Source organism: Oncorhynchus nerka, linkage group LG11 (genome assembly GCF_034236695.1).
Source record: "Oncorhynchus nerka isolate Pitt River linkage group LG11, Oner_Uvic_2.0, whole genome shotgun sequence".
NCBI classification, from domain to species: Eukaryota; Metazoa; Chordata; class Actinopteri; order Salmoniformes; family Salmonidae; genus Oncorhynchus; species Oncorhynchus nerka.
Window position 1 is genome coordinate 52,841,983 of NC_088406.1, and position 16,875 is coordinate 52,858,857.

The window sequence follows — 16,875 nt, forward strand, 5'->3', positions numbered from 1 at the left end:
GGAGGTCTGGATTTGGAGTCACACTCAAAATCAAAGTAGAAAACCACACTACAGGCTGATCCAACTTTGATGTAATGTCCTTAAAACAAGTCAAAATGAGGCTCAGTAGTGTGTGTGGCCTCCACGTGCCTGTATGACCTCCCTACAACGCCTGGGCATGCTCCTGATGAGGTGGCGGATGGTCTCCTGAGGGATCTCCTCGCAGACCTGGACTAAAGCATCCGCTAACTCCTGGACAGTCTGTGGTGCAACGTGGAGTTGGAGGATGGAGCGAGACATGATGTCCCAGATGTGCTCAATTGGATTCAGGTCTGGGGAACGGGTGGGCCAGTCCATAGCATCAATGCCTTCCTCTTGCAGGAACTGCTGACACACTCCAGCCACATGAGGTCGAGCATTGTCTTGCAGTAGGAGGAACCCAGGGCCAACCACACCAGCATATGGTCTCACAAGGGGTCTGAGGATCTCATCTCGATACCTAATGGCAGTCAGGCTACCTCTGGCGAGCACATGGAGGGCTGTGCGGCCCCCCAAAGAAATGCCACCCCACACCATGGCTGACCCACACCCAAACCGGTCATAATGGAGGATGTTGCAGGTAGCAGAACGTTCTCCATGGCGTCTCCAGACTGTCACGTCTGTCACATGTACTCAGTGTGAACCTGCTTTCATCTGTGAAGAGCACAGGGCGCCAGTGGCGAATTTGCCAATCTTGGTGTTCTCTGGCAAATGTCAAACGTCCTGCACGGTGTTGGGCTGTAAGCACAACCCCCACCTGTGGACGTCGGACCCTCATACCACCCTCATGGAGTCTGTTTCTGACCGTTTGAGCAGACACATGCACATTTGTGGCCTGCTGGAGGTCATTTTGCAGGGCTCTGGCAGTGCTCCTCCTTGCACAAAGGCGGAGGTAGCGGTCCTGCTGCTGGGTTGTTGCCCTCCTACGGCCTCCTCCACGTTTCCTGATGTACTGGCCTGTCTCCTGGTAGCGCCTCCATGCTCTGGACACTACGCTGACAGACACAGCAAACCTTCTTGCCACATCTCGCATTGATGTGCCATCCTGGATGAGCTGCACTACCTGAGCCACTTGTGTGGGTTGTAGACTCCGTCTCATGCTACCACTAGAGTGAAAGCACCGCCAGCATTCAAAAGTGACCAAAACATCAGCCAGGAAGCATAGGAACTGAGAAGTGGTCTGATGTCCCCACCTGCAGAACCACTCCTTTAATGCGAATGTCTTGCTAAATGCCTCTAATTTCCACCTGTTGTCTATTCCATTTGCACAACAGCATGTGAAATTTATTGTCAATCAGTGTTGCATCCTAAGTGGACAGTTTGATTTCACAGAAGTGTGATTGACTTGGAGTTACCTTGTGTTGTTTAAGTGTTCCCTTTATTTTTTTGAGCAGTGTATATACACGTATAAATATATATATTTTTTTACCTTTATTTAACTAGGCAAGTCAGCTAAGAACAAATTCTTATTTTCAATGACGGCCTAGGAACAGTGGGTTAACTGCCTGTTCAGGGGAAGAACAACAGATTTGTATCTTGTCAGCTCGGGGATTTGAACTTACAACCTTCCGTCCAACGCTCCAACGCTCTAACCACTAGGCTACCCTGCCATCGAAAGTTTGAACACACCTACTCATTCAAGGGTTTTTCTTGATTTTTACTATTTTCTACATTGTAGAAACAAAACTATGAAATAACACATATGGAATCATGTAGTAACCAAAAAAGGGTTATACAAATGTTTCAAAGTAGCCACCCTTTGCCTTGAAGACAGCTTTGCACACTCTTGACATTCTCTCAACCAGCTTCATGAGGAATGCTTTTCCAACAGTCTTTCCAACAGTCTTTTCCAACAGTCTATGCCAAGCACTTGTTGGCTGCTTTCCTTCACTCTGCGGTCCAACTCATCCCAAACCATCTCAATTGGGTTGAGGTCGGGTGATTGTGGAGACCAGGTCATCTGATGCAGCACTCCATCACTCTCTTTCTTGGTCAAATAGCCCTTACACAGCCTGAAGGTGTGTTGGGTCATTTTCCTGGTGAAAAACAAATGATAGTCCCACTAAGCGTAAACCATATGGGATGGCGTATCGCTGCAGAATGCTGTGGTAGCCATGCTGGTTAAGTGTGCCTTGAATTGAACAAAAACCCCTGACAGTGTCACCAGCAAAGCACCCCCACACCATCACACCTCCTCCATGCTTCTTGGTGGGAACCACACATGCAGAGATCATTCCTTCACCTGCTCTGCGTCTCACAAAGACACGGCGGTTAGAACCAATAATCTCAAATTTGTACTCATCAGACCAAAGGACAGATTCCACCGGTCTGATGTCCATTGCTCGTGTTTCTTGGCCCAAGGAAGTCTCTTCTTCTTATTGTTGTCCTTTAGTAGTGGTTTCTTTGCAGCAATTCAACCATGAAGACCTGATTCACACAGTGTCCTCTGAACAGTTAATGTTGAGATGTGTCTGTTACTTTAACTTTGTGAAGCATTTATTTGGGCTGCAATTTCTGAGGCTGGTAACTCTAATAGACTTATCCTCTGCAGCAGAGGTAACTCTGGTTCTTCCTTTCCTGTGGCGGTCCTCATGAGAGTTAGTTTCATCATAGCGCTTGGTGGTTTTTGCGACTGCACTTCAAAGTTTTTGACATTTTTCAGATTGACTGACCTTTATTTCTTAAAGTAATGATGGACTTTTGTTTCTCTTTGCTTATTTGAGCTGTTCTTGCCATAATATGTGCATGGTCTTTTACCAAATAGGGCTATCTTCTTTATACCACCCCTACCTTGTCACAACACAATTGATTGTCTCAAACGCACTAAGGAGGAAAGAAATTCCACAAATTAACTTTTAACAAGGCATACCTGTTAATTGAAATGCATTCCAGGTGACTACCTCATGAAGCTGGTAGAGAGAATGCCAAGAGTTTGCAAAGCTGTCATCAAGGCAAAGTGTGGCTACTTTGAAGAATCTAAAATCTAAAGTATATTTTGATTTGTTTAACACTTTTATGGTTACTACATGGTTCCGTATGTGTTATTTCATAGTTTTAATGTCTTCACTATTATTCTACAGTACAATTTAGAATATAGTAAAAAATAAAGAAAAACCCTTGAATGAGTAGGTGTGTCCAAACTTTTGACTGGTACTGTATATATATCCATTGATTCTTGAAGAATATAACTTATAAATGCCTCATGAACTTAGTTTAACTATCACAGTCCATGAGAACCCAACATATAACCAACCGTGTTTTACTCCAATGTTTGTCAACATTGTAAATGTAAACAAACATTGTATAGCCTCATAATGTGGTTAAAACAATAGTTTTGATATCATGGATATCCTTGCATCCATAACTCTGTCTATTAATCTGAGAGTGGTTACATTTCTCCAGGCCCATCTCTCAGCTTTTTACCAGAACAGAGTTGGGGCAACTGTTTTTTGTTATTATTTCATCTGTGGATTTGCCATTTCAACAGTTGCATATGATCAAGAGATCAAAGTGTCACCAACAAAAAGGTAAACAGTAGGCCTATAGCAAATGCAGCATATGGCATTACTTTTTCACATGTAAATAGCACTTTTCAGTAGTGCTCAAAGCTCAAAGCAATTATTTTTCAACTCTAATCAATGAGCCCAATCAGTCCTCCATGACAACAACATCATAAACAACAGAGTAGGGCTGGCGAATAAGTCCTTCGTTTTGGGGTTACACTCAGGTAAAACAATTTGGCTAATCTATACTTCTACATTTCCAAGTACTATTCTTGAAGATCAAGGGGTATAACATGTATTGGAATGACTGTAATTCTGATAGAATACATTTTTTTTATGTAAAGATGTAATTTAATCGTATTATTATATGTAGTAGAAAGCGATGGGTTAGAAGAAGCCTACGTAACCAACCCATAAAGTAAAATGTAACATCCATACAGTGGGGCAAAAAAGTATTTAGTCAGCCACCAATTGTGCAAGTTCTCCCAAGAAGATGAGACAGGCCTGTAATTTTCATCATAGGTACACTTCAACTATGACTGACAAAATGAGAAAAAAAATTCCTGAAAATCACATTGTAGGAATTTTAATGAATTTATTTGCAAATTATGGTGGAAAATTAGTATTTGGTCACCTACAAACAAGCAATATTTCTGGCTCTCACAGACCTGTAACTTCTTCTTTTAGAGGCTCCTCTGTCCTCCACTCGTAAGTCGCTCTGGATAAGAGCGTCTGCTAAATGACTTAAATGTAAATGTAAATGTTACCTGTATTAATGGCACCTGTTTGAACTTGTTATCAGTATAAAAAGACACCTGTCCACAGGCTCAAACAGTCACACTCCAAACTCCACTATGGCCAAGACCAAAGAGCTGTCAAAGGACACCAGAAACAAAATTGTAGACCTGCACCAGGCTGGGAAGACTGAATCTGCAATAGGTAAGCAGCTTGGTTTGAAGAAATCAACTGTGGGAGCAATTATTAGGAAATGGAAGACATACAAGACCACTGATAATCTCCCTCAATCTGGGGCTCCACGCAAGATCTCACCCCGTGGGGTCAAAATGATCACAAGAACGGTGAGCTAAAATCCCAGAACCACACGGGGGGACCTAGTGAATGACCTGCAGAGAGCTGGGACCAAAGTAACAAAGCCTACCATCAGTAACACACTACGCCGCCAGGGACTCAAATCCTGCAGTACCAGACATGTCCCCCTGCTTAAGCCAGTACATGTCCAGGCCCGTCTGAAGTTTGCTAGAGAGCATTTGGATGATCCAGAAGAAGATTGGGAGAATGTCATATGGTCAGATGAAACCAAAATATAACTTTTTGATAAAAACTCAACTCGTCGTGTTTGGAGGACAAAGAATGCTGAGTTGCATCCAAAGAACACCATACCTACTGTGAAGCATGGGGGTGGAAACATCATGCTTTGGGGCTGTTTTTCTGCAAAGGGACCAGGACGACTGATCCGTGTAAAGGAAAGAATGAATCTGGCCATGTATCGTGAGATTTTGAGTGAAAACCTCCTTCCATCAGCAAGGGCATTGAAGATGAAACGTGGCTGGGTCTTTCAGCATGACAATGATCCCAAACACACCGCCCGGGCAACGAAGGAGTGGCGTTTCGTAAGAAGCATTTCAAGGTCCTGGAGTGGCCTAGCCAGTCTCCAGATCTCAATCCCATAGAAAATCTTTGGAGGGAGTTGAAAGTCTGTGTTGCCCAGCAACAGCCCCAAAACATCACTGCTCTAGAGGAGATCTGCATGGAGGAATGGGCCAAAATACCAGCAACAGTGTGTGAAAACCTTGTGAAGACAGAAAACATTTGACCTCTGTCATTGCCAACAAGGGTATATAACAAAGTATTGAGATAAACTTTTGTTATTGACCAAATACTTATTTTCCACCAACATTTACAAATAAATTCATAAAAATCCTACAATGTGATTTTTCTGGATTTCTTTTCCTAATTTTGTCATAGTTGAAGTGTACCTATGTTGAATATTACAGGCCTCTCTCATCTTTTTAAGTGGGAGAACTTGCACAATTGGTGGCTGACTAAATACTTTTTTGCCCCACTGTACATGGCCAGCAATCTAAACTTTAACATTGATTTATCCTGCAATAGATGTTGTTCAATTGGTAACATACATTTTTGTAATCTTCTAATACCTCTTAAGGGGTAAATCATCTTAAAGTAACTGAATGTAATCAGATTACGTTACTGAGTTTGGGTAATCCCAAAAAGTTACATTACTGATTACAATTTGGGACAGGTAACTAGTGACGGATTACATTTAGAAATTAACCTACCCAACCCTGTGTTTGACGACTTGACTCTTAAAGCTGTTGTATCCATGGGATAGCCTTGTGGTGAAGAAACATGGTATGGATCAGAGTTGGGGTCAATTCCTTTTCAATTCAGTCACTTCAGGAAGTAGACGGAAATTCCAATTCCTAATGTTTCCTCATAGGAGAGCATTTGGGGAAAATTGGAATGGGAAATTGAATTTCAGTTTAAATACTACATTGACATGGAATTGACCACAATGCTGGTATGGATTTATATGTATTATTTACACGGTAATATAGCAGACAAATACAATCATTTATTATTATCCATTTACTCCAATTATCATTAGATCCTTAATGACATGTATTCTTTCTTTCCTGTAGAAAATGATGGATGTTTTGGGACCAGATGTCCACGTGAAGAACATTGGAAACATCCACTTTGTTCAATTTGATTCTGAAGGTGTATTTGGTTGGATTCTGATGGACCGAAATGTTATTGAAATGACCCTGACAGGTAATTGGGTTTGATTGAATAAAGGCACTTTCTGTTATATGTATCTAAGCCATTTCTTAAAGGAAAGCTGTATATTTTCAATAGTTCATTATTTGCCTGCAGCAGAGCCAATCGAATTTATTGACATGCGATCAAGGAAGAGGAGGGATCTAGAATCCAAGGCAGAACTTCTACACTCCGATGTCCTCCCTCGTATCCCCAACCCCATAGCATGCCTCTCCTCCAATGACATGCTCATCTTCCAGCTCACCATCAACTACAATGGTATGTCATTCTTTCAACCTGTATTTCAAACATTCCCTTGGGCTCTAACTTAAAGGGGTAGTTCACTTGTTTGAAGTTCTTGCTTATTTCTTTAGTAGTCTAATCTGTTTTTGAGTTTGTTTGCTGGGTGTTTAGCGAAGTCCTGGCTAGCATTTTTGTAGCATGTAAGAATGCTAGTGGAAACGGATTGTATCATCTTGAGGTAAACTTCATAAAATTAACTATCCATTTAACTATTCTGTTTTGCGACATTCCTATTTTATTACAATTCATTTTCAAACCAGACCGTCACCTCAGCCACTTCCCAGTGTATCAGAAAGACCATCTCTTCAATAGCAACCCTAGCTGGGACTTTGGGGCCTTCCGGCGGCTAGAGCGACTCATGAAGCAGACTCAGTTCAACTCTACCAGGTATGAAGGTACCTTATGGCCTTTAGTCTTCAGTTAGGTCATATTAGATTCACATTAGCAATGTAAAGCATTTGTTCTCTGATTGTGGCTGTGCCCGAAATGGCACCCTATTCCCTATATAGCCCAAAGTAGTGCACTGTATAGGGAATACATAGGGAATCAGATTTTCTTAATGACTCTTCTTTTACCATATGTATGCCCACATGTTCTCTGAGACAGGGAAGTATGTGAATGGGCTCTGGGCAAAAGTAGTGCACTATATACAATCTTAGAAAAAAAAGTGCAATCTAGAACCTTGAAATGTTCTTCGGCTGTCCTCATAGGAGAGCCATTTGAAGAACCCATTTTGGTTCCAGGTAGAACCCCTTTGGTTCCATGTAGAACAATTTTGGGTTCAATGTAGAACCTTTTCCACAGAGGGTTCTACCTGGAACCAAAATGGTTTCTTCAATGGCGTGCTTTTCAGATTTGTCTCCTCTTTTCCCATTAGATTTGCACACGTGTTCTCGGAGACGGGGAAGTATGTGTTCCTGGACAACGCCATTCCAGAGTGGAGTCTAGTGGTGGTGGTCAGTGAGAGAGGGACAGAGTGTGACCCCACTGCAGCCGTTTTCCAGCCCATGACCCCCGCCCAACTGGTCAAGCACGGGGTCATCAAACAACACCGGCTCAACCTGCTGCCTGACTGGGGCGCCATCGTAGGTGAGGTACACTCTGTGTGCATTTCAAATGGCACTCTTTTCCCTATTTATGGTGCATTTCCTACATGTTAAAGATCTTCTCACAAAGCAACTGTTTGGATTATTCAGAGGTTGTAGACACGTCTCTTTACACGTCTCTTTTAATCACCCTGCTTGATGAAAACACAATTCTCAAAATATCACTAGTGCTTAAAACCCAAAAGGCTGGAGTGACATCTATGGAAAAACACATATTTCAACAAAAAAGTGTTGCAGGAATGTTTATATTGTATTTTTTTAAACTACAGAAACCTTTAGAACAACCTGATATAGTGGGTGTCATGGCTTGCTGAATTGACGTGGATTGAATGACTCATGAATCTCCTCACTGTAGGTGTCCTGAGTCTCCTGCTTGTGCTGATCCTGGTGCTCACCACCACAGCTCTGGTTCTAAAGTCCAGTCGGGCCAAGCTGGTGTGCCAGGGCAAACGGAGGCCTAAGTGGCGGAGCCTGGGAGAGCCCATCCCTCCAGTGGAATACGTCTACAGTGGAGAAAGGTCAGCCAGACGCAACCAAACAATCAATTCTGGTTTATTCTATTAGCTTTTATTAGCTTGGCTAATAGCTTTCAGGGAGTGGGCCAGCCATTTATCTGATATCTGATCTTACCACAGTTATGATTGAGAGTTGGTAGATAGTAGGGAATGGCTCTACTAACAGCTCTCTGGTCAGAATTCAATCATGGCAGATAATAGGTTCTCTGAATTGTATTTTCAGAGGTGTATTTGATTTGCACTGCAGCATGTCCCTTACAAATCAGCAGTCCTGTGGCATGACCCATTCAATTCTGATGGTGAGCATGGGTGAGAAGTCTTTGGGTGCGTCATGCAACAGGACTGTTGTTTTTACAAATCAGGTCAACTCCATCCATCCGACCGGGGACACCTTGCTGTGCAAGTGAAACTCTGCTCTGAAAAACTCCTTCTGAAAAAACATCTACAATGATTGACTTCTCTCTTTTGTTTGTGTCTCAGCCTGAATGGCCAGGGGGTGCTGGGCTGCAGGGGAGTCGGAGAGGGGGCTGAGGCTGAGGCTGAGGAGCCTGCAGTCTGCCGTGGAGGAGGTGACTAACTCAGATTACTCACTGCATTGATGATGATAGGTTCATAGTCATGTTGGGTTAAATGCGGAAGACACTTTTGAGTTGTACAACTGACTAGGTAACCCCCTTTTCCTAATGGTTTCAGGAGTATTTTGCTCTGCCATTTCCATTTTGGATCGATTATCCATTTTATACCCAAAATCCAACTCAAGGATGACAACAGTGCTAAACCACGATAATGTACTAGCGAGGCTATTTCCCTCTAGATCAATGAAATGTTCAGTAGTCTCACGTTGGAATTTCAAGTTACTATGATTCTCCACAAATGCTACCCAAAGGATACATGACTGGGAAGTTTGATCTGGAGCAATTCAACGTGAAAACTCTCTACGACAAGCTGGAGGATCAGAACCTGCATTTGGCGTCCCAGCTGGCCAGGCACCGCAAGGACACCCAGGAGTTCTACCGGAATATCTGTCAACAAACAGATGCCCTGAGGGTAGGAAAAATATGGCACAATAGGACAGGGGAACGTAGCAGACCTGCGTTCAACCACTATTTGAAATCTTTCAAATACTCTAGCCTGCCTGAAGGGCCAGGTTGGGCAAGATTAGCACTTTTGGGACTTCTCTATTGGTTCCATTGCAACAGCCATGGTCAATTAAACACAGATGAAGTGTTTGAAATCATTTCAAGTAGTATTTCAACCCAGGTCTAGAAATAGTCCCCCGAGAATCTGTGAAATGACGGAACATAAACATACATTAGACCTATCGGTCCTTTGAACGGCGTGACTAGTGGTTGTATGTTGTACTAGGATGTTCTGGAGAACATGGAACCCAAAAAGTTGAGTCTGTTGAAAGAGCTATTGGAACGCGATGCCTTGCAGAATGAATCATACACCAACACGGATGCAGACGGGGATGGACATATCCAATCAACAAAAGGTAAGGCTTAATGGTGTCAATCAGTGGCCAATAACACATTTATTAACTGCTCTACTGTAAAATCATCTGGCTACAGAGATAACGTCTCAGAGATAATGTATTGCTTTGCTATACTATGACCAGCATTTGATCCAACACAGATGTGAGACCAGCTCACAGCGATAGGCCTTTAAAGGCAAATTTCCCTTGACGTTTGCAGAAATCACTTTCTACTGTAAACTTTGTGGATGTCGGCTCAAGGCAACTGCAGCGCACAGGTCTTTTTTCTGCGTTTATCTGAATCCCAACCTTTCATCAGATCCATCAGTGGTGCTGATGGGAGCTGTAGTCAGAGCTTTGGAGGCAGTCCTGTACAGACTTAGTGGAGAGAGCTGGCAGCAGCATGACATGACCGCAGCACACTGCCACACAGACACCAGGGAGTGTGAACTGCACACAGGCTACACACAGGTAAATGGCTATCACATCCAAAGGTTATATATATATATATATATATATATATACACTTGGTCGCCAGTTTATTAGGTACACCATCCAGTTCATGTGGCCATGGCTTTCTATATAAAGTAGGTAGGCAGGCATTCAGACATTCAGTTACTGTTCGATTGAACGTTAGAATGGTCAAAGCGAGTGACCTAAGCAACTTTGTGTGTGGTATGATCGTCGGTGCCAGGTGCGCCGGTCCCAGTATCTCAGAAACGGCCGGCCTCCTGGGTTTTTCACCCATGAGTGTCTAGGTTTTACAGAGAATGGTGCGACAAACAAAAAACATTCAGTCAGCGTCAGTCCTGTGGGCTAAAACAGTTTGTTGATGAGAGGTCGAAGGAGAATGGCAGGAATCGTGCAAGCTATTAGGCGGGCAACAAACAGGCAAATAACGGTACAACAGTGGTGTGAAGAACGGCATTTCGGAACGCATAACTTGTGGGTCCTTGTCACGGATGGGTTATTGCAGCAGAAGACCACACCGGGTTCCACTCCTATCAGCTATCAGTGGGCACACGATCACCAACACTGGACAATTGAGGAGTGGAAAAACATTGCCTGGTCTGACAAATCCCGGTTCCTGTTGCATCATGCTGACGGCAGAGTCAGGATTTGGCGTAAGTAGCATGAGTCCATGGCCCCATCCTGCCTGGTGTCAACGGCGGTGGTGTAATGTTGCGGGGAATGTTTTCCTGGCACACGTAAGGTCCCTTGACACCAGTTGAGCAATGTTTACATGCCCAAAGAATTCAGGGTGTTCTGGAGGCAAAGGGGGTCCAACCCAGTACTAATTGGGGGTACCTAATAAACTGGCCACTGAGTGTAGCTTCTAAGGCTTAGTATCAGACAAGCACCCCATTGTAATGTAATAATGATAAATGCCATTTAGCAGACACTTTTATCCAAAGCGTGGATGCGTTTTTAGCGTATGGGTGGTTCGGGGAATCAAACCACGTATCCTGTCAATGCAGGCGCCATGCTTTACCAACTGAGCTACAGAGGACCACCACCATTCACCAGCATACCTGTATTTACATCCAAAGGTTGTCTTTGACAATCTAAAGGAATATGGGATATGGATATTGTGAATACTAGACCTAGATTATTTCTAACTCTTCGACTAATAACTCATCGTATTATTTCGGTTTTTAGTTTTCCTCAGCCAACATGACCAAACCTGCATCAGGCCATGAGACAGGACCACCACCTCATGATCTAGGTAGGATATAGACACGGTTCAAATCGTTCCCCTCATGTACACCTGTCGTCTTATTCACCAGCTGTGAGTATATTTCCACACAACTTCTTACATGAATGATTAGAAGAGCCAGGCATATTGCGAGAATATGTTACCTCAGTCTACTGTAAATTCAGTAGATAGTGTTAAGTTATGAAGTGAGGAGACACGGGCACCGTAGTCGGGTCACATCTAGGAACAGTGGTTTTGTTTATTCAACCTGAATGACTTTAATGCTTTTCAACACAGTATTTTTTTAAACTCGGTCAACTTGCAGTGATGAAGTGGAACGTGCGACTACTCCCACACATACAGGACTTTGCAGTGTTGTGTATTAACTTCCAACGTATCTTCTGCTCTTCTGTACTAGTACACCTACAGAGCACAGCCCCCTGTCTGAGTGAGCAGGACCTGTCCAAACTAGTGGCCATGACTCCTCTGTCCAGGACCCTGCAGGAGATACAGGAGTCCCTCCAGAACCTATCTGGTGTAGACAGAGGTTAGGGACAGCTTGAACCTCTCTAATGCTCCATGTTTCTCTTCTCCCGAGAGAAGAGATAATCCTCTGTAACTGTTGATTGAAATGTTGGAGATAACAACTGGGACTCGAGACGGATTAGAGTCCAAGGCAATATTGACTAGAGTGCCCATCATGGGCTATGGTCAATTGTACTGTCGATCAATAAATGCCGCATGTTGCTTTTATTCACAGTATACAGTACAAGTCAAAGGTTTGGACACACCTACTCATTCAAGAGTTTTTCTTTATTTTTTTTCTATTTTCTATATTGTAGAATATCAGTGAAAACATCAAAACAATGAAGTAACATGTATGGAATCATGTAGTAACCAAAAAAGTGTTAAACAAATCAAGATTCTTCATAGTAGCCACCTTTTGCCTTGATGACAGCTTTGCACACTCTCTCAACCAGCTTCATGAGGTAGTCACCTGGAATGCATTTCAATTAACAGGTATGCCTTGTTAAAAGTTCATTTGTGAATGTCTTTGGTCCAATTTGGTCCAATCAGTTGTGTTGTGACAAGGTAGGGTTGGTATACAGAACATAGCCTTATTTGGTAAAAGACCAAGTCCATATAATGGCATGAACAGCTCAAATAAGCAAAGAGACATGAAGGTCAGTCAATCTGGAAAACTTAAAGAACTTTGAAAGTTTCTTCAAGTGCAGTTGCAAAAGCCATCAAGCGCTATGATGAAACTGACTCTCATGAGGTCCGCCACAGGAAAGGAAGACCCAGAGTTACCTCTGCTGCAGGATAAGGATAAGTTCATTAGAGTTACCAGCATCAGAAATTGCAGCCCAAATAAATGCTTCACAGAGTACAAGTAACAGACACATCTCAACATGAACTGTTCAGAAGAGACTGTGTAAATCATGCTTTCGTCGTTGAATTGCTACAAAGAAGCCACTACTAAAGGACAACAATAATAAGAAGAGACTTGCTTGGGCCAAAAAACACGAGCAATTGATATTAGAGAGGTGGAAATCTATCCTTTGGTCTGATGAGTCAAAATTGTCAAAATTGTGATTTATGGTTTCAACCGCAGTGTCAACTGGTACTGTATATCTGCTTAGCTGACTAGTACAGTACACTAATGATGTCCTCTGACGTTACAGTTTGTATTCCAGCCAGGACTGACAAAAGCACAGAGGACCCAGCAGTGCACCTGATTCCCGTTGCCCTGGACAACCTCTCCCCACAGCACTTTGCCATCTTCCTGTTCGGCTGTCATGTTGTGAAACTGCTTTGCAACACCCAAATCTTCCCCCCTGTCTTGCTGCTTCTGTCCAAAACGGTTCCTGTCTCAGCTTACGAGGGCCTGGTGTCACACTGCAGTGGGGACTTTTATTTTGACACAACCAACCAGATTCTGTATCTCTGTGAGGCAAAGCTTGAGAGTGTGGGACAGTTTATTGCCACTCTCCTACAGTCTATGGCCTATATTGCTTCAGGTAAATAGATAATAATGTTGTGAAGTATGGTCACATTTTAAGCGGTATGAATTTTTACTTTGGATTTTTGTTGTACTATTTTGATGTTGATGTTCTCCCACAGTAGGTTTATCATGTCCGTTTAATGTCCTGCATTAGGTTCCAAGCCTGAAAGCTTCATGCAAGTCCTCCATCATGCCATCTCTGCTTTGAGCCTTCAGTTGTTCAATGCCTCTTTCAGATATGATGCAAACAAGGTAAGAAGCCTTGGAAGTTTCTGGAACCCATTGATTCACAGGTAAATACACTGCACTGTTGAGTGCAGCAAGCAGACTTGTGCCTTACTTTTACAGGCAAAGAGGGACACCTCACTGACCTCAGACCAGTCTCCTGGGAAGTTGGTAGAGGACTTTCTCAATGTCCGTGTCCCCACTGATAGCCAGTTCACAGAGCACCTCTTGTCAGACAGGTTTGTGTTGCACTTTTGACAATGACTTTTCATAAAAACATTTACAAAATGTTTACAACCCTTTACCATTTTATTTTAGACTCCAACGATATAAGTATTTCAACGTGGAGCAAATCATGCGGGATCTTAAACAGTTTCAAGCAGAGGACACTGAAAAGGGTAACCTGTTTTGATAATATTTAGGTCTATATCATATGCATGTACAATGAAAACAGTAAGAATGTGTTGTTCTGTATTTAACTATATTGAAATATGTATTACAAAAATATATTTAGGCACGTATTGTATATTGTCCTCAATCTATTTTTCAGGACCTCCACAACAATATATAAGAACACCCGTCCAAGTAAGTTTTGCTGACCGTTCCACCATCTTTTCCTGCAGTGAATTTCCACATTGAGCCATTGTACTGTACATATTGCTTAACTTACTTCACAATCCCCGCAGGAGGATTATTGAGTTGATGGTTGTTTGACCCTTCTCTCTGTTGAAGGCTCACTGTTTGGAGAAGGAGATGGACCATCTGAATGAGGTTTTCCTGCAGCTCAGCGTTCAACTCCAGAAGAGAACCCAGGTGAAGACGTGGCTGAAGCAGAGACAGCAGAGCTTTGACCAAACCTTCAAATGTTTCTGGTTTGCATCATTGCAATCATTGAACATTTGAAATTCTAATGCTGTGGTGACTCTCTCTCTCTCTCTCTCTCTCTCTCTCTCTCTCTCTCTCTCTCTCTCTCTCTCTCTCTCTCTCTCTCTCAGGGCGCAACAACCGAGAAGGCCCTGAGTCGTAATGGAACAATGATGTTAGAGCTGAAGAGACGGTATGTATCCCAGAGGCTCGACGAGCTGCAAATCATATTAAATGGGATGAGCCGGCGCCAGCTAGACGGCCACAGTCCAGAGGACGAGGAGCAGACCCGAGATCACCCACACCCAGAGCCAGACAACTATAGATCAGACGGTCAGGAGGAACACGATCATTCTCCAGACCAGGAGGACCTAGACAGCAGGGTACCAAAGAACCATAAACTAGAAAATAACCAGAGCACGTACAATCAGGAAGTAGAAATCCAGGGACCAAGCAGTCAGATGACAAGCTTGGGTAAAACAGGCTTCGGAGAACTAGATGTATGGGAATAAGCCAGTAGAAGTTAGAAGCATGTGAAAATGGGATACTACTGAAGTGTGTGGTTTTGGTGTGATTTGTCTCATGATTTTGTAGATTACGTGTACAGTTTAGTGTATGGTGTGAATAATAGACATAATAGGTTCATCACATGTGATTTAATCAAACGGATCATTTTCGTTGGAGTGATATTTATTAAAGATATGAATTATGCTTGTGCATCGCTTTTATCACAATGTCACCAGGTAGAAACACTTTCCAGGTCATCACGCTCCATGTCTTTCAGGCTTCAGCCACCATTGTCAAATCAAAACATCACCGTTTCATTGGATGACCAGTCGGTTCTGGTGCCTGCTTCTCTTTGTTTCAACCCAACATCTTTGTACGAAGTGACCCAGAACCTTTCGGGAGTATTTATGAATATTTTATGACACAATATTCTTTCTTCCATTTGTGGTAATTTCCCTCTCTCTCCAAGCAGCGGTAAATGTATCATCATCTCTCCAACCCCTGGACCCGTTCCGAGCTGAGTAATCTAGACAATATAAGTGCTGCATGATAGTTCATCCACAGGGCACTCTGCTAATAGAAAGGGAGTATTCCTACAGGGGGTTGGGTTTAGACTGTGAGCAGATTGAGGAGGTCAGCTGGACCAATCGTCAAAGGCTGTCAGTATCAGTTCCCACGACTTGGTGCCAAGTCCCAGGTTTAAAGTGTGGTGATTCCCCATAGAAAGTTCCATTGCCTGACAGCCCCTATCGCGGAGATTAGAAACAATGTCTCACTGAATATCATATCTCACACCACCCACTATCTGACTACTTGTCATACCTCTCTCAGCTGGCAATGGCACTGTGCTCTTAGAAAAAGGGTTGCCAAAGGGTTCTTTGTGGAGGGGTAAACCGAAGAAGGCTTTATGGTTGTAGGTAGCACCTTTTCCTCTAATCGTGTAAACCAGCATACGTCTTTCTCGTGTAAGGACTTGCAATGTTTCAATAGTATTTCTGCTCCAGTTGCTTAATAAACAACGACTACAATGTTATTTATAGAAAGGAAAGCCCCGTGTATGTTTTTGTCCTCAGGTTGACATAATGTCACCTTTTGCCAGCTGCTAGTGGAGCCCACAACTGTTCCTGTCCCATCACTGTCTGTCGATAACAAACGGATAGCTGCAATACATAGTGCATGATGCAAACACAAAATACTTGTTACCAAGTAGTGTTTTGTTTGGAGCAGCACACATTTTTGGAGGAAACGCGTTTGATATGGAAGATTGTTTCCAGGATCCCATGGATACAGACTCAATGTGAGTGTTGCTATTTGATTTATTTGGGGGGCGGGGGATAATGCTGTGTTACATACAATTAAAAAGGTTAGATTTGTTGCCGTTCTAATTGTGGTACATCAATATTGAAATTGATGAGTGTATATCAGTAATGCCACCAAAAAGAAATGCTCCATAACATAGATCCGACCCCTCAAAATCTAGCCTCAAATAGGATTGTGTAACCCCCATAAGCATGTTTTGTATTGAACATCTGCACTACATTACTGGGGATAAATATATTGTCTACTTTTCATTAATTCAGCACTGAGTTTCATTAATTAAAACGTTTCTATAGTTTCTGGACAGATTTCACAGTTAAGTTCCAACATTTCCCATCAGTGTCCACATGCTGTAGTCATGTTGTAATCTTGAAATCCCTCCAAATCCCTGGGAATCTGTTGTCCCGGACGCCATGCAGTAGTAAACACAGGCCAATAGTTACATTTTTTTAAACGTTTGAACAAAGTGTTTTAATTTTTTTTTTTTATGTTTGACTAAATCTTTTTTTTGTTGTTAATTTAACATTTGAGGCAAAACATTTT

General features: G+C 42.7%; 1 protein-coding gene across 2 annotated transcripts in view; it reads left to right on the plus strand.

Annotated features, from left to right (window-relative positions):
• Positions 1-15,219, plus strand: part of si:ch211-286b4.4 (uncharacterized) — a 57,555-nt gene extending 42,336 nt beyond the window's left edge. Inside the window, exons 41-58 of one of the 2 annotated variants that reach the window (XM_065024648.1) lie at positions 6,203-6,335; positions 6,438-6,599; positions 6,884-7,010; positions 7,501-7,712; positions 8,085-8,247; positions 8,725-8,813; positions 9,131-9,291; positions 9,610-9,739; positions 10,038-10,189; positions 11,378-11,444; positions 11,833-11,961; positions 13,100-13,435; positions 13,574-13,671; positions 13,768-13,883; positions 13,963-14,042; positions 14,195-14,229; positions 14,377-14,457; positions 14,640-15,219. In XM_065024648.1, coding sequence (XP_064880720.1) covers positions 6,203-6,335; positions 6,438-6,599; positions 6,884-7,010; positions 7,501-7,712; positions 8,085-8,247; positions 8,725-8,813; positions 9,131-9,291; positions 9,610-9,739; positions 10,038-10,189; positions 11,378-11,444; positions 11,833-11,961; positions 13,100-13,435; positions 13,574-13,671; positions 13,768-13,883; positions 13,963-14,042; positions 14,195-14,229; positions 14,377-14,457; positions 14,640-15,020 — 2,652 coding nt within the window. In that variant the 3' untranslated portion in view covers positions 15,021-15,219. The remainder of the gene's footprint in view (positions 1-6,202; positions 6,336-6,437; positions 6,600-6,883; positions 7,011-7,500; positions 7,713-8,084; positions 8,248-8,724; positions 8,814-9,130; positions 9,292-9,609; positions 9,740-10,037; positions 10,190-11,377; positions 11,445-11,832; positions 11,962-13,099; positions 13,436-13,573; positions 13,672-13,767; positions 13,884-13,962; positions 14,043-14,194; positions 14,230-14,376; positions 14,458-14,639) is intronic. The other variant, XM_065024649.1, reaches the window with a different exon arrangement.
• Positions 15,220-16,875: the final 1,656 nt, after the last annotated feature.